The 17,728-nt window shown below is 45.5% G+C and overlaps 1 protein-coding gene across 16 annotated transcripts in view; it reads left to right on the forward strand.

Moving 5' to 3' along the window:
- The window catches only part of UNC80 (unc-80 homolog, NALCN channel complex subunit), a 121,090-nt gene that overhangs the window by 92,233 nt on the left and 11,129 nt on the right, over positions 1-17,728 (forward strand). For 13 of the 16 annotated variants that reach the window (XM_032693554.1, XM_032693553.1, XM_032693539.1 and 10 more), the window contains 10 exons: positions 1,005-1,205; positions 3,526-3,649; positions 5,895-6,020; positions 7,862-7,985; positions 8,693-8,899; positions 10,130-10,314; positions 11,223-11,388; positions 12,222-12,401; positions 14,353-14,491; positions 16,490-16,546. In XM_032693554.1, coding sequence (XP_032549445.1) covers positions 1,005-1,205; positions 3,526-3,649; positions 5,895-6,020; positions 7,862-7,985; positions 8,693-8,899; positions 10,130-10,314; positions 11,223-11,388; positions 12,222-12,401; positions 14,353-14,491; positions 16,490-16,546 — 1,509 coding nt within the window. Of the gene's footprint in view, positions 1-1,004; positions 1,206-3,525; positions 4,936-5,894; positions 6,021-7,861; positions 7,986-8,692; positions 8,900-10,129; positions 10,315-11,222; positions 11,389-12,221; positions 12,402-14,024; positions 14,032-14,352; positions 14,492-16,489; positions 16,547-17,728 lie in introns of those variants that run through there. The other 3 variants (XM_032693545.1, XM_032693552.1, XR_004358087.1) reach the window with 2 other exon arrangements.

The following is a 17,728-nucleotide window of genomic DNA, read 5'->3' on the forward strand; positions in this document are numbered from 1 at the left end:
TAATTTAAATTTCACAGTGTTTAAGAAAACAGACCTACTCCATAGTAGGACAAAGTAGTTGTAAAAAGGAATAATAAAGAAAAAGTAGATAAAGAAAAACTCTTATAGGACTTTTGGTTAATCTGAAGAATTCATTGCCCTTGATATTGCTAGGCAGATTATAAAGAGAATAGAGATATGTTCCATTAGTTGAAGGCATTTCAGAAAACTCCCCCACGATATGGATAAGGCTGTATTGTAATCATACACTACAAAGTCCATTTCAGGGAGTATACAGATTTCTATCCCTTTTATTAGTAGATGCAGCTTTATTTATAGTCTTTTTTTGCCACAAACATTCAAGTATTTCAGAGGATCTTTGTCAAACTGCGAGTTAAATGCTGCCGTGATATTTCATAGTCAACACAGAAAATGCCATCGGCAAGGCCATCTGGGAGGGTTAGAAGAAGCAACAGCAACACAATCTGTAGAGGTGTCAGGAGAAACAAATCAAAGCTGCAGGGAGTAATCCTACAAAGGACGTGTTGTGTAAACCCACGGACATGTTATTTTTAAAACTTTAACACCTGAAAATTGCACAATGAGACTTTTTACAGTAGTAACACTGAAAAACAAGCACAAAACCAAACCAAATCCATTTTAATAATATTGATATTAATGAATATTGACAAATAGGTTTTATCGGGTCTGTATTTCACAGACATTTGCAATGTTGTAGTCTGACTGACAGCTCAAATACTTTGTTTTTAGCTATACAAATCTGTGATTCCTCATGTCCCTTCGGCGCATTTAATGTCAATGTAAAAGTAGTTTTTAGACCACTCGTGTTCTTAAACAGTGATTCCAGCAAGACAATCTTAACAGATTGTTTAGAGACCACGTCTAAGAGTTTAAACAGCAGCACATTTTTACTAGGCTGCCAAAGATTTACCATTTAGTTTGTTTGCACGCATGGAGAAACGCAAGTTATGTTTGATTTCTCTCTTCACGATCCCCGGTTCCAGGCTGGCGGAAATCGCACATTCCCTGCTGAAACTGGCACCTTACGACACGCAGACCATGGAGAGCCGAGGGCTCCGGCGCTACATCATGGAGATGCTGCCCATCACGGACTGGACGGCCGAGGCGGTGAGACCTGCCCTTATCCTCATCTTAAAGAGATTGGATCGTATGTTCAATAAAATTCACAAGATGCCTACTCTGAGGTGAGCTGGTACACTGGAAACCCACGGGGGTCCGTTTCTGATGTTGCAAGCCTTGAAGTATGGGTATGTCATCCTGGCTAAAGCTGTCACATTGCAGCGAATCTTTACAACGTGTCAGAAAATTAACAGGTGTTTTTATCTCTGTTATGTGTTTATGTTGACATTTTTGTTGTGTCTTCTGGTAACAAAAGAAACACACGGTTACTGAGAACTACAGAGAGAACTTCCAGAAATCTCATTTTTCTTTTCCCAAAATAAGTCTTCAGATTTTTACCATCTCGCTGCCCTCTTTACCTTAGCTGTGAGTTGAGGAGATTAATTTTATTTTGTACTGGAAAGTTAAACTGTAGCAAGAGTATTTGTAGCATGGCTGTACTGTTATGTTCACTGTAAAGAAGAAAATAGTCTGCAGCTATGCGATAACTTCTGGATGCTCCCGATTAAAGGGCACAGATCTGCATCAACTGCTTCAAGTCAGGGGCTAGTGGAAGCCTGGTGCATCACACAGTGGCATTATGGCACAGGCTTTGGCCATTTCAAGAAGTATTGACTATAGAGTGTTCCTACCTTGGAGGCAGTGGTACAAATCCAGCCTGTGTAGTATAAAATCTCTCAGCCCTGTAAATTTTGCAGTGATCTGAGTAAAAAAGGTCATTGGTCTTAGTGACCCCCATCGGCATATGTCCTAAACTGCTTGAATCAGTCCCTTTGCTGTCAGTCTCAGCTGAGAAGCCAAATCATGTCAGAGAACATCAGAATTACGTCTCAGTGTAAATTATCTGTACCTAGCAAAGATGGAGCAAATAAAAGGGAGGTGATCTCTTCTTTCTGGCATCACTATCTATTGCTTTCCTTTGGCTAACAACCTGCTTCAAGAAATTTCGGCCCTTGTAGGGAACTCAGAGGCAGAAATTTTGATACTTGTCCTTCCTGGTGGTTTGATTTTTTGTCATGTCTTGTCTGCTTCTTGCTCATTCTTTCTTTTCTCGCTCATACTTTCTTCTGCCTGAAAGACAGATAAGGGGTATTCTGTTCCTGAAGATCTTTCCTCTTTATGTAAACTGAATGGATGTTCATACATTAAAATTCCCTTCATATTCTCTCTGTCTGTGCCTGTACCTATGCTTGGCTGAAATTGCTCTTCTGTACACAAAGGGACTCAAAGCCACTGGATCAAATACAGCATCTACATTTAAGCATCAGTGGACCATCACTGGGTCTCTTAGGGATGGGCCTGGGTGCCAGAGCCCAGGAGCCATCCATTGGGGTACTTACATCACAGTCTTATATGCTGCCTCCTGTGGGCACCCCGCTCCAAACCCAGTGTCTGTTGGAAGCAGTGCGTGTGTAAGAAGAATGCAAGAACAAACTACTATTCTGGAGATCTAAGAACAGTGGATGCTCAAAGATGAACATATGTTGGTCTGTATAAGAACACACGTAGTGAACTCCTCGTCCGGCACGTCTCTGAGAAGTCTGGGGAGCTCAACTAGGATACTGTTTAGGATTGAGCTAACAAGCTATGCCAGCCTTATCTTTCTGTCCTAAAAAGTGCTTAGTCAGATGCTGGCTTCTGAACTGCACTGACTCCAAAGAGTCAGGCCCTGAGATGAAGGGTGTGAACCTACACTGTGCCTGCTTATGACTAGGAAGGCAAATCCTTTCAGCAGCTGGCACAAGCCCTAAATGTTGTTTTGGTGAAAAAAGCAAAGTGTCAGCGAAGAAAGGATCCTGGAATGAAGGACTGGTGCTGATAGAAAATGAATCATCCCTCCTGCACAGGATGAGGGAGATAAAGATTGTACTACTGGGTCAGTTTACATTTGGGGCAGTCTGTGATTATGAGTCACTCTGGCAGAGCAGACCAAGCTGCACAGTAGCTTACAGAGGGCACTCAGATGATGGGCTTCCAGTGAGAACATCCATAAGCTACATGGAGGACTCACTCTCAGCTGGTAGTATGGCACAGTAGATCTTTTCCGCACATAGGGACACCTGAGACCACTGTCTGGGGCTCCCTTTCATTTTTCATCTTTTCCGAGGGAATCGTCAGGGAGTGAAATGCAGCTTCACCACTACTGCTGTGAGCAGCAAAGACCCTCTGCTGTGTTTCTTGTCTCTCAAATGCCCAGTGTGCTCTGTGGCTCTGTGCTTTTCTGAGATGCGTGGGTAAAACCTTCCATCTGTTGCGCACTCTGTGCTCCCTGGGACGTCACTGCTGTCTGAAGCGTTTCCTCCGTGGGTGTCACTGTGTGTCGGTCGTGGGCGTCTGGTGGGGGGCAGGAGCCCGTGGCTAACAGCACCTACTGTTGTATTGCAGGCGCCAGGTTGAGTGGGAGCCTGCCAGCAGTTTGATTGAAGGGGTTTGTTTGACACTTCAGAGGCAGCCTATCATATCCTTCCTGCCTCACCTTAGGTCTCTGATCAATGTCTGTGTCAATCTGGTGAGTAGCCAAGTGGCAATCCCATGAACCTTTACTAAACCTCCCCCTGCTATTGACTTCTCTGGACTGAAGATGACAGTTCATTCCCACTCCTGTCATTTTACCTGTCCCCCTTACCCCTGGCAGGGGGACTTCGCAAGTGACACTAGAGATAGCAAGGTTCATTTTTGAAGTGGTGCATGGGGAGATACAGTGACTGGTAGCAGCGGTCAAGCGATTTATTTCCGTTGCTTCCCACACACCACTTTGAAGATCCACCTTTGCCAGACTGAGCTGAGAGTTGAGGGCTGCAAGTTGGAGAGTGGGGTGGTGGAGACTGCACACACCTGGTAGAGACAGGGAGAAGGTGGCACTGGGGGTACCTACCATCCCCAGTGGGGGAAGGGCCCTGGTGGCTCTGTCAGAGGCCATTGGGTGTTGGCTAGTTAGAAGGGTTTACAAGGTGGATTGACTCCACTGTTTGCAATGTCCCTGGCTTGATCTAGTACAGGTTTGCACTGTACAATGTTCAGATCCCACTCCTAGTAGAGTTTATGCTCCTACGTGTGTTACAACAGAGACATGCTTGGTCATTCAGAGATAGACTCTAGTGTTTGTGCAACTGTTACACTGGGGACAAGCCCCCACTTTGATAGCAATGTAACTCCAGCCATTTGGTCAAACATTCGTGCTTTCATTCCATGTGGAAAAAAATACAAATAAAGAGGGAAAGGCTGCACTAGCATTTTTATTGTTATTGGGGTTTATAACATTTTCTCCTTAGAACAAAAATGTTGTAACTACTTCTAGCAGCAACAGAAAAACCTTTCAGGGTTTACCAGTGCTCTGAGGGGCTTTGAAAACAATGATCACCAGCTAAAACGCAGTATCAGGTTTTGCCAGGTTCCTGTCCTTCAAGTCCATTCAGCACTCATTGCTGCAAGGGCAGGGAAGCTTCAACCTGTCAGTCTGTAAGACTTCTTCCCTGTTCATGCAGAGGTTCAAGCTGCCTGGAGCTAAGCCAACTCTGGGCACTCAGACTACTTAGAGTTGCTCCATGCAGAGGCTGCTACACAGCTCAAACACAAATTTGGAATGGACTTCCACTTTGGCAAGCAGGCATGGCAGGGTGAATCACAGCAGCAGGCTCTCCAAGGAGCATTAAGAATTAGCCAGTGCCCTACAAACAGAAAGCTCTGCAGTGCTAAAGTGCAGTTGTCATGCTTACATTCAGCTGACTGGGAACATCAGGGAGAGCTACCAGGCAAAGATGTACTCCTACTGCTAAGAGTATTTTAGCTTTAGCTGTCAGAGCTGTGTGCACTGTGAGAGCACCCTGATTACATGCTGTATCGTGTGTAAACCAGCTGCATCAAGAAGCCCAAAAAGAGATCATCCAGGAAGGCTGATCTCAATGGTAATCCATAGTGATGCAAAGAAAGGGCTCTGACTTTTTCTCTTCTAAATTGTCTTTTGGTTTTGTGACACAAAACTGGTTATTAGCTTTTTGCCCAGGCTAAATTTGAAAAGAAGCATGTATTCATCTCCTGTAAGCTTAGTCATCTGCCAGGTAACTTCTCCCTGTTCCCATCATCTACATGTGTCTAGTCATGGAGAGAAACACATCCCAAACAGTACAAATAACTCTCCTCTTAGAAATGCTGTTTCCTAGTGCTGATATTTCAGGTAGTTCCAGACGAGGTCACATGCAGGCAACTCTGCTTCAGACATCTGGGGTCACTCAGGTGAGATAAATCATGCTTACAGTTCCTGAGAAGAGACTGTGTTTGAGAGGAATCTGAACATTGTGCAAAACCCGGCTTGGGTCAGACTTAGGACATTATTTTTCAAGTAGAACAGCAAGGAAAGGGAAAAGATGTCCAGTTTCAATGCAGACTTTTTGCTTTGATGATATATTTTTATTTGTTACAGTTGTCACATGACATATCCTCCAACTCTAGCTGTTCCACCGGTCCAGTGCTGGTCATTCAAGGCTGGTATTGGGTGCATTTATAAATGTACCAGGTTACCTGTGCATTCCTCCCATCCTTGCTGGTTCCCTCTTCTCCTCTTCCTTTCCCTGCTAGTACTCCTTCCCCTCACTGGCCCCAGTTCCTGCAAGGACCACTGAGGGGGCTGGTTCTCCTAGATCCACCTCAACTCAGTGTTCAATGAAAGGCACCTCCATTTCACTGATGTTGGAGGATATGGCATGGGTGAAACTGTAAGCAGCCAGTTGTGGTGATGTGCTCTGTTTGTATTGCAGGTGATGGGAGTAGTAGGACCCTCCAGTGTGGCTGACGGATTACCCCTTCTTCATCTCAGCCCTTATCTCTCACCACCTCTTCCCTTCAGCACAGCTGTTGTCCGGCTTGTAGCATTGCAGATACAGGTGTGTCTGCCCTGGCCTGTGGCCAGGCCTGTTAGAGCCTCGGGTTGAGACACCAACTCATCGGTGCTCTGTTTTCTTTCTGCAAAAGCTGGGCAAAAACTGTGGAACATACACTAAAAATTAAAGAGAAGCAACATGTAAATTCTCCCTCCTTTTTGAAGGCTTGAGCTGAGCTCAGAATTCATCTGTTGGGGCCAAGTCCACAGCAAGCATCCATCAGCTTAACACTGCCATTGAAGTCCAAGGGAGTTTGGCTGATGGATGCTGTTTCAGGCTCTGATAAGCAGGTTAGGATTCTCTGAAGGATCTAAGGAGTTAGGATAAGCCTCCTACCCCAGGGAGATGGGCCCTGGCTTGGTTCATGTCCATGCAACCCTTCCTGTCTTCCTGTGGGACCACGTGTGCAACTGAGAGTGGAGTTTGTGCGCTTCTGCTCTTACCTGAGCTGATCACACAGTGTGCCAGCACAAAAAGCAGGGCAACTTGGCTTTTCAGCTGCTGACGCAATGGCATCCTTTTTATCCAGAATAAAAAAGAAAGCATTCTGGACTTTTTGGATCATTTCATCACTATTCCTTTCTCATAACAGTGCCATAACTATTGCAGAGTCTTTCTGCCTCTGTATCCCTTTCTCTCCCCATTAGCGTGAAGTTAGTCAGAGTGGTGTTCGAAGAAGGAACAGATTTCCTAATCTAGCTCCAACTTGCATGCTTAAGTATGCATTGGCACATCCAGTTGAATACTTAGGGAGGTATTTCTGAGCATTAGGGCAGCTTGGGAAGGGACCAAAACACAGTGCTGGCTCAGAGCATGAGGCACAAAAGCACTTTCTGGTACAAACTGACACAGGTTTCTTCCAGCTCTGAGGCAATGGTTCTTTAATCAAAAACAAAAAAAGGGCCCCCTTCACCTTCTCTGAAATATTATTGATTTATTTTTTAAACCAGATACCAAATTAATAGTGTTTTTTGAAGTACTGGAAGATTTTACTTTTTTTACCCTCTTCTCCCTGTTCACTCATTCGTGAGCTTTAAATGTAATGAAAACCAAACATGTCAAGAAAAACACATGAGTAGTCATAATTCCTGATACTTCCAGCAGGATAGGAAACAGAAGTACTTCACACTCCATCAGAAAACTTCTTCTCCTGGAATTTCTCAGCCCAGGTCTGCAAGCTTGAGGAGTTGTATTTCACAGCTAAGTCTGTAGGAACTGGGATGCTGTAAATGAGCAGAAGTGCTGTCACTAGACAGTCATTTGTATTACCTCCTCTAAAGAAGGTGAAAGACCATTCAATTTAGGCTTGACTGTGTGTCAAGAAGTAAATGTGCATTTTGTTTATTTTTCAGGAGTTCATTCTTTGTGTTTGGGAGGATGACGGGGCAGAACAAAGTGAGGCAGAACAAAAAATGTGTTTGGGAATAGCCTCCATGTTCGGACAGCAGGATATTTACCTTCTGTCATTTTGCAGTTTCCTCTGTTCCTTTTTTTATTCCTCATAGTCTGGGTCAGGTCCTGATGCCATTCACAGAAGTGCAGATCTTAGGACTAACACTCAGCTGACTCCTCTGGGATACATCTGATTTTATTAATGATATGTAGGAGTTAGGAATCTGGGCTTCTTACATCTTGCCTGCAACAAGAGCAGGTGACCCCTGTGTTACTCTATGAGTTCCTTTTACTCCTGACTAAGTAGTCTGAGGGCTTGTTATTCAATCAGGTCATCAATGCTGGTGTTACACTGTGTAAACAGGGTGCCTGGGATCGTCATTCCCCGCAGTGACTTGTGTGCGTGATCTGCTGATGAAATCTTTTAATCCTTTCTTATTATTACTGCACAGGCTTTGAAAGAAGATTTCCCCCTAAGCCATGTCGTCTCCCCATTCACCAATCAGGAAAGAAGGGAAGGAATGCTTTTAAACCTACTGATTCCATTTGTGCTCACAGTAGGATCTGGAAGCAAAGGTCTGACTAATTTAACAAAAGGAATTTTTCTCCCCCTTTTCTGACAACTGATGTTTGCACTTTCCCTGCCCTCTGTATTTTGTTTTTGTTTTTTAATTTGAATTTCTGTCACTAGTGTGTCAGCTAAGTGCCCTTTGGGTCTGAAACTGAAAAAACCCCCACTGGGAGAAGCTGTTGTTTCTTTCCTTTGTTTCAGCTGTGCCGTGGTTCTTGAGTCAGGTCTTACACAGATATGCTCCTGCTTTTGAAACTGGAGTGCAGGGTGAGATAAATCTGTTGTAGCAGAACCCACAGAGGGGAGCAGAGGTCACGGAAATTGTGTGCCCCTGTGGATCACAGTCTGTCCAATCCATGCCACTTGTCTGGCACAAGTCCTGGTCCTTGTTTTCTGCTATAAAGGGTCTTCACTGGTCAATCTGTAAATGAAAGCAAAGAGTAAAGGGAGAGGGGAATGCCAAAAGGAAATGAGACCACTGAATGGGATATTTCTTTGTGCTGCATAGCTTGTTTGTGTGTGTTCATGTTGGTGCTAAAATAAACTTTGCCTTTGCTTGCAGGAGAAGAAGCAGCATAACAAGGTGTGGGGGACGGAGTTTTGGCATAGGGAACATCCTGTTTTGCAACTGAAAAGGGTCTGGATCTTTTGAGTGTCTTTGGTGGGATGTAGCCTGATCTTTCTCTCTCTTTCCCCTCCCAATGCATCTCAGACAGCCCCTGGCTGGAGCAGCCTGAGGTCCTGCTGCTGCTCCAGACTGTTATCAATATCCTCCTGCCACCTCGAATCATCAGCACTTCCCGAAGCAAGAATTTTATGCTGGAGAGCTCCCCTGCCCACTGCTCCACCCCAGGGGATGCAGGGAAGGACCTGCGACGGGAAGGGCTCGCAGAGTCCACCAGCCAGGCTGCCTACCTGGGTGAGTGATGGCTTTTGCTGACCTCTGAGAAGAGACAAAGTGGAGTGCTCAAGATTGTAGAGAGCACCAAAGAAAACCATCTCAGGCAGGAGGTAATTGAACTCTTTAGAACTGCTTTAAGACTTGTCCTGAACAAGGGGCCAGGCCAGAGCATGAAGTAAAGAGCATCTCTGGAATATACTTCAAGGTGAGCAGTGTCAGCACTGCACCTGGAGGAGAGCAGCACAGGTAGAAGTCACTCAGTTTTCATACTGCCAGAGCACAACAGTGAAGCCACAGAAGGCGAGTCTGACTGCCTGTCAGCCCCTACAGTCACAGCCTCACTGGCCCTTGGCTAGCTAGGGGTAAAGGTGATATCTGAGAAATGGGGTAACACTGATGAAAAACTGGCAGTTCACCACTGGTTTAGACCCCTGCCCCAACAAACCGGGACACAGATGTATGATGGCTGAGAAGGCTTGGCTGTCCTATGAAGAAAGATGGAGTAGTCAACCTTCCCCTAACCCCCAGGCCTCCCTGTTTGTTCCAGACCAGTGGAGCATGGAAAGGGAGAGATTTCTTGTCTCTCCTGTGAGCCAAGTGTTGGTCACTGCCCACGTCAGTGAAGAGCATTGTTTTGAACCTCATCGCTGTTCATCCCCATTTGTCGTACTGTACTCCTGTGAACTACAGCCCTTGGCTTACTAGACCGTATTTGTATTTAGCTTACAGTGTGCCCATGACTCTGGTAGCTGCACTGCCAGAAAGGTTCTTTTCATTACCCTATAAATCACCTGCTCACAAGGCGACTCTTTGTGTGGATATGCTTGATAAAGATTTTTGCGGTTTTCTGATCAGCCAGGGCTGTATTCCCACCCTGAGCTGCTTTCAAAATATCTAAATTTTGGGAAGACAAGAGAACTCTGCAGGGAGGGAAGGGGGGAGATAGAGCAAGAAGATACAGAGGAACTTAGATATGAAGTAGGAAAATTTCTCTGGAAATGGAACTCCCAGTCCTGATCCTAAGGCCTTTATTACAAGAAGGGTGGTCGCTTCTTCCTTGCCGCATTTGGAGACTGATAGAAAGGACAGTTGTGACTCCAAGGTGTGTGGGAGTGCATGTGCATGTGCATGCAAGCATGCCTGTGTAGGTTTGTGCCCACCATGGCCCCCCTCATTGCTTCCCCAGTGCTTGTGAGGGACACTGGTAACATCTCTGACTGCCCTTTGCTGCTGTGTGTTCCCCTGTAGCCCTGAAGGTGATCCTTGTTTGCTTTGAACGCCAGCTGGACAGCCAGTGGTACTGGCTGAGCCTGCAAGTCAAAGAGATGGCCCTGCGGAAGGTGGGAGGGCTGGCCCTGTGGGATTTCCTCGACTTTATCGTACGAACACGGATCCCTATCTTTGTTCTCCTTCGGCCCTTCATCCAATGCAAGGTAACAGTTGCTTTGGCTGCTGACAGATCACACCTTGAAGGCAAGATATCCCTTATTCCCCAGCTGACAACAGAGGAACAGCACTCCTGGCAGAACTGTATGTAGGGAATTACCTTTCAGAAGTTAGTAGGCCTGAGAACCCTTTGAAACTAAATCACAGGGCTTTTCCCTAGCCAGCACTAAAGAGTATGCCAGTCATCCAGGAGCTCTGATCCATGGAGTACAGCTAGTCTTAGCTCCTCTGGATGGAAAGTAGTATAGGCTGGACCAAGAGTGTTTGCCTGTGCACTTAATTTTAGAACAAAGGCACTCAAAGCACTTCAAGGTAGTGTGGATGTGCTGAGCCTGGGAGGGTGTTGGCAGAAATCTTCCAGAAATCTCTCTTCTGCATAGAGCCAGGCAATACAGCCAACAGCCAGGAAGGACCTGGGTGAAGGTTCTGACAGGACTTTTGTGGACGGACAGACAGCTGCTAGGCTGAGGCAGCTGGGGCTCAAGTTAATCATAGTTCTTCCCTGCTTATCAAGTAGACCAGCACATGGTAGTCCAACTTATTTAGCCTACCTTGTCTCTTGGACAGAATAAATCATTGTGGAGGAGGGACCTGTCTCATGTCCAAGGGTAGAGCTTAGCATTAGGAAGCCCTCATCCCCATATACCCTGTGCCAGTGAGGTTTTAATGTTAAAACCTCAAACCCATATACCCTGTACCAGTGAGGTCTTAATATCTGTTCAGTCAAATATAAGGTTGTCCCCAAAAGACAGGTGGAAACCTCATAGCTGGAGTCAAAAACCTTCTGCCTATAAAGAGGATGGTCTGCTGGCTGCAGACTGAAGCTGGTCTGGAGACTAGTCCCAGTTCCCTGGGCACCATTTTCTGGCCATGCTAACACATCCCAATTTTGCAGCTGCTGGCCCAGCCAGCTGAGAACCACGAGGAGCTGACGGCCCGACAGCACATCTCCGACCAGCTGGAGAAACGGTTCATCCCGCGCCCGCTCTGCAAGAGTTCCCTCATCGCTGAGTTCAACAATGAGCTGAAGATCCTGAAGGAGGCCGTGCACAGTGGGTCGGGTAAGGAGGGCAGGGAGAGCTCAGGGCCATCAGCCCAGTCCGGCCAGCTGCTCGCCCCTACTTGAGAGGCAGACCTGTCCACTGCCTAGGAGAGGCATGGGGCAATCCACATACCTCCTGGATAGCCTGCCCCTGGAGCCTGTGCCCAGCCCAGCCTTGCCACTGGACAACCAACAGAAGTCCAGGTTAATTGTGAAATGCACCCCTTTTTCTACGAAGTCTGAGTCCTATTCCCCAGCAACCAGCTCTCACTGTCTGGGGAGTGCCTTGTGCAGCCCCAAACCCAGTGTAGCCTCTGTAGAGCCAAACCTACTTGTGCAGAAATATCTGGCAGGAGCAGGTCTACCTCTTACTTTCTCCCCTTGGTTTCTCTACTGTGAGGTCCAGATCAGCATCCCCGAGCTTATGGTGCACTGAATTCTCTCCTGCATGAGGGCACACTTTTCTCCCTTGACAGTCACTCCTGTTGCCACGAGATGGCAGCTGCTGCTTGCACACTGCAAGGGGATTATGTGTTTTGTTCTTAGGAAAACAAATTCAAAAGGAAATGCTTCAGCCTTTTTTCCTTGGCAGTAATTTGTCTTGTTCCTAAATGTTGAAGCTGATCTGGAAAATACAACAGTAAGGTTGCAAAAACTGCACTGCGTAAGAAAAGCAGAGATTTTGGAGAGGTGACGTGAACCAGGGCAGCTGTGGGTTTTTTATCACCTCTGCCACCCCTGCCCCATTCATTTGGGCAGAGTGAAGTGCCCAGTGTGTCAAGAATGCTTGGTTGGTTGTTGATTTCCAGTGCCATTATTGACTTGGGTTTGGTTTCCCTCCTCTTGACACAGCTTACCAAGGGAAGACATCCGTCAGCACTGTGGGCACCTCCACCTCTGCGTACCGCCTGAGCCTGGCCACCATGTCCCGCTCCAACACCGGCACTGGCACAGTCTGGGAGCAGGACAGCGAGCCTTCCCAGCAGGCCTCGCAAGACACGCTGAGCCGCACAGATGAGGAGGATGAAGAAAGTACGTGGCTGCTGATTCAAGCTAATCCCCAAGCAGTGAAGGTGTTTTCTCGATGTTCCAGAGATCAGCTGGGAGGGGAAAACAGTTGCCCCTGTACTGGTGTGAACACAAGGCCCACAGGAGCACGAGGCTGAGAAATTGGTGTGATTGCTACACCATTTGTGGTGTTAGAGCTTGGGTTGTGCATACCTCCTCATTGCCTCCTGAGCTGTGGCAAGGAAAAGGGAAAGGCACAGGCAAATTTTTAGTGTCTGAGATCAGGGCTGACCTGCAATCCTCACGGTGCTGACAAGGCATTTGACAACCAGTCCTCTCTTCGACCGTCCTCACAACAGTGGGAAGGGGCTGTGGTTCTGTGGTTAGGATCCCGTTCCTGCAGGATCTTAGTACTTCCTGCTCATTGCTTCTGTCCAGGTGCTCTGACATGAAATATGTTGTCCTTGTGCTGCACGGGATCCAACTGTGGCTCTCCACAGGGTGGACTGTCTGTTCTTGTGTCGATTAACAAAGAGGAAGTTAAGCCTTAAACCTACTGACAACAAAAGCTTGATCTCCCTTTTTGGCAGCTGGCAGGTTCTGAGGTTGCCACACTTTCTGGTGCCAGTTTAGGAGGAATGGGATAGTGAATCTTCTGGGGACTTATTTACAATGATCGAAATATTGGTTTGTTGTTCCATCTGAGTTTCATGTTTTTCTTGGAATTTTGCCTTCTCTCTGCTTCTGAGCTGTCTTTCACTGAAAGCCAGGGTAGAAAACTCTGCTCATATGGCATCAGGCTTGGGTTTCCCCCTGCTTTTGCAGGGATACTGGCTTCTGGTGCTGCAATGGCTGGTTGTCTAATGCCTGAAACTTAAGTGCTTCACTTCTGTATTTGAGGACTGCTAACCCCCAAAGACATCGAACAAAAGGAGTGGAAATGGGGGGCTCAAAAGAAAGGCCTGTGCAGTTACAGCAGAATTGTCTTTTGAGAAAGAGCAGTTAACCTGAAAGTTTCCAGGCTCAGCCCAACTTTATTTTAGCTGGGTTCATTTCTAAACATTGTACAATCCACCCACAACTGTGCTGCTCCTACACTGCTCAGATATTTACTCACTGTGGCAAACTCTAGTTCCAGCCTTGTATTAATTCTGAGCCACCGTGAGGAATGGTAAGTGCTATCTTCCTATGTCACTGTGTCATTCTTGCCTCAGCCCTGCCTTGGCTTAACGCTGCCATAAAATATTTCAGTACATCAGAATTGGCAAAGGTCAAAAAGAAAAGAGAAAATGACAACACAAAACCTCCTCTTTGTTTTATTTATTTATAGTTAAAAGCTGTTATGGTAAAAAACACAACAGAGTAATTTCTTTCCAGGTACTTTATACAATTTGAAACAGGGTTGAAAATTTCAAGCAGTCCTGACCGCTGTCCAACTCTGCATAATTCATTTGAAGTATGATGTATTTGAGTCAATTTATCCAATTTTTTGGTGACACTTTAAGATGCATGTCCCAAAGCGTGTTAAAGGATGTGAGTTCTGCACTTTGCTGTCATGTATTTTCTTTTTTGTAACAGTGCTTTGCTTTGTCACAGCAGCAGTTTATTTCACACCAGCAAAACGCCTAGTTACAACTTTTATGCCAGAAATACTGTATATTAACAAGGAATTTATTAATCACAGGAATTAAGCCCTAGTGGAAGCTGAATTCCCCAAACACGTTTTCCTGAGAGCCATTTAAGCCGAAAGCCTAGATGAATTCCTGCCCTACCTGTGCCAGGTTCCTCATCCTGCATGGGTTTATCTGTTTGTCTCTCTTCACTGTAAAATCTAATGGCATATTCCAGTTTGCAGGTTTGGGCTCTGAGTAAGTAAATGCTGGGTACATCCTGTTGTCTCTTGAGAACTGAGAAGAGGAAGGTGGGGTTTGGGGTGGTTGTTTCCTCTCCTTTCCTGTTTTTTCTCTCTTTCCAGATGACTCCCTGAGCATGCCCAGTGTGGTAAGTGAACAAGAAGCATACCTTATGGGTGCCATTGGGAGGAGGCGGTTCTCCAGCCATCTCTCCAGCGTGTCCACACCTCAGGCTGAGGTGGGCATGTTGCCCAGCCAAAGGTAACAACATGGGCTTTTCACCTTTCCCATTATAGTCATGAGAGCAGAAATGGCTCAGGTACATCAGAGGGATGGGATAGTGGGATCAGTGCCAGCATAGCAATGCTAAATTTCTTCATCCTGCAGTAATGCTGGACTGAGGATGTAGGGTGGGAAATAACGATTTTCCAGGATGATCTGTGTCATGTAAGGTCCGTAAGAACAAGCTGTCATCCACAGAAACCTTCCTCTTAAACAGTTTCAGAAACACTCAGCATTATTATTTTCCTCTGCTACTGCTGGATAGGAAAAAGAAAATAGGGTTTTGCGGTTTTGCACTGAACTAGGGAACCATACCCAAACTGTGTAGGGAGTGGGGAAGAATCCTGAGAAGCTGGGAAAGGGGACAGAGGCATCCTGTTTGATTTACTTTGTTTTCTTCCCTTCGATCTTTGTCCTTGTTAGAATAGTAACGGGGCAGAAACTGAATGTCATATTTAAAGATGGGCTTTAATACTGTTTCAAACCAGAAATATACTTGTTGATACAAATAACTTTGAATGCCTTATTCCTGGTTAACATGGAGTGGTGAGAAAGAGATTGGAGTTTGGGAAATGTACAGAAGAAGTAGAGAGAAGTTTTGCATTTAAATGTGATTTTTTTTTTCTAAGTAAGCAATGTTTATTGTTTTATTTGTCTGCAACAAGTTATCCAAGGATATCTGGCAGTGGATATATTAATTTATGTTATTTCCTTTGAACATTTAAAAAATATAATCTACATTATCTGTTGACCAGCCTTGGAAAATCAAACAACATTGCTCCCTCCCCAGTCTTGCTTGGAATTAAGGATATAACCTTGATACATGAAGGAAAAGTAACAGCTGTGGTACATACCAGCAGAGATAGGAGAGGTGATTTACAAGAGAGAAGTTGCACAGATTTTATCTAAGAGTTTTCACAAAAGGGCTTACAGGAACTCATTTGACTTTTGAAGTCATTGATTCAGTCCCTTTGTTTCTTGAAAAATTAATATGCAAGGCAACATTTTCCTCAGTCTTTCACTGCCATCTTCAGTGTATAAACTTCATGAGTCACAGCTGATTGATAGCAATCTTTGTTTTGTGCAATCCTAAATCATGGTGACACTGAGAGAAAAAAGACTTTAATTACCAGAGATCTTTGCTCTCTACTTTTTAAGTACTTAAGTACTTTTTAAGTCTCCTAGCAGGAGACTTTTCATCTTGGTAAGGAAAGGACCAGCTCAGCAAGTGTAATCACAGTCCTCCATGTCGTGCCCTTTTAGTTATGGATGGCCTCTGGGCTTCCAGACTGCCTCACAAATGTAAACTAAGTAATATTATTACCACTTTGCTGCTGGTAGCCCAGCAGCTTTCCTCCTTTCATGTTTTTCCTATGGGCTGAGCAGGCTGTTCCTGCCTGATGACTGCAGTGCAGAAAAGCAGTGAGATTATGTACTCCTTTGCCAGGATCCTCGCCAGGTGTTTATTTACAGTGTCACTGCACTACGAGACCTTATTTTCCAGATGTTTGTCCTTAGAGTCATCCAGAAGGTCTGTAGCTCATGGGAGATAGATTACCCCTCCCTCAAAAAGAATTGGCTCATGGGGAAGGGAAAAAAGCTTTCTATGAAGTTGGAAGTAAATAGGATGGAAATAAATGAAAATGCTGCAGGAAAACAGCTTTGAAAATAGTTCCCTCCCCTTATTTCCTGTGGAAACATATCCACAGGAAGCTGAACTTCTCAGCTCCCTAAATCTCAGCAGAGATGTGGAAGGCTCCCTGCAGTGTAAACTCCCTCTAAAGACTGCTCCTGTGATCAGATGTTCTTTCAGCTCCTCTGAGTCATATATATGCTGTTGAGCGTGAGACCAATTAATGTTACAATCCTTTTTTGCTTTTTTATTCCATTGATATTTTTTCCCTTAAAACAGAGACAAGCGCATGCTTTTTTGCATTTTCTTTCCCTAAATTCTTAATCTCCCTGCCCCTCCTGCAGTGAACCTAATGTCCTCGATGACTCCCCGAGCCTGGCCACTGAGGGCAGCCTCTCTAGGTACAGTGTCAACACTACCTGTCTGTCAGTGTGTGTGTTGGGAAACCAGCCGTTTCCAACCTCCTGTCTCTTCCCCTCACCTTTTGTCACTCTCTCCATCTCTGTCTCTTGTGGCTCATCAATATTCAGGCCTGCAAGTCAAAGGTGTAGCAACCCACCTTCAGTTTTCAGCTTTGATTGCCAGTAACTTTGAGGAGGCTAAGGGAAAGGGAAAAGAAAAAGCTGTAGTGAGTAAAGCAGCAGGCTGGCCTCGGGGTTTTCCCCTTGTTTAGCAATTGCTTGAAAGGCATGAGAAATTATGCATGAGGCATTAGCTGTAACCTGTTTTATAAGCATTAGACTGGAGGCTTATATAAAACAGAAACATCTGTTTTTCCATTCATCTCACAATGCTGTCACCACAAAAGACTTAATAACAATATCAAGCCGTGTTCTTTACCATTCACTAATAAAACTAATATGATAAATCCTGTGGAATATAGTGCTCTGTGGGTGCTTCACAACAATTCTCATTATTTTTACAAGGCATTTCCCATTCTCAAATGACACCTTAGAAATCTTGCAGGTGGACACCATTAAGGTATATTTAAAATTGCCTTGTCAGTGCTGGAGTTCTGGTCTAGCTGTTCCCCATTACTCATGGACAGGGGAACACACAGGGACAGTGTGTCAAATGGGTCAGGAGTGAGCTTAGAAGGGAAGGCTGCACCTTTAACAGCCAGCTCAGTTGTCTTAATCGTCTTTCTTGTCCTGCTGCTGTGCTCCAACCTTTCAGCTCCTGAGGCTGGAGACCTGTCGTTAGTCCCAAAAGCATCTCTGTTTCCTTCCAGGAGAACACAGCCCCTTCTATTGGCAACACGAGGGGTAACACACTGTGTCATTCCTGCACCAGCAGAAGCTGTGGATATGTTGAGATGCGTTTGTGTGAATGGTTTGGGTTTGTTAGTTTGGCTTTAGATGATGGTGGGGTGGGGACAGGCTGCTGTGTTTGTTCATTCTCCCTGAGTGACAAATGAAAGGCTTATCATCCATGGTGTCACTGAGCTTATCCCATGATTCGTGGTGTCCTTTGTGTGCGTGAACCCTGCTTTGGCAGGTCGGTCTCTAATTGGTGCTGCTGCAGGAGTGGTGTTAGGAAAAGACATTAGCTTCTTGGCAGAGGCAGGAATATTGTTACCTGGT

This window comes from Chiroxiphia lanceolata, chromosome 7 (assembly GCF_009829145.1).
Source record: "Chiroxiphia lanceolata isolate bChiLan1 chromosome 7, bChiLan1.pri, whole genome shotgun sequence".
NCBI lineage: Eukaryota > Metazoa > Chordata > Aves > Passeriformes > Pipridae > Chiroxiphia > Chiroxiphia lanceolata.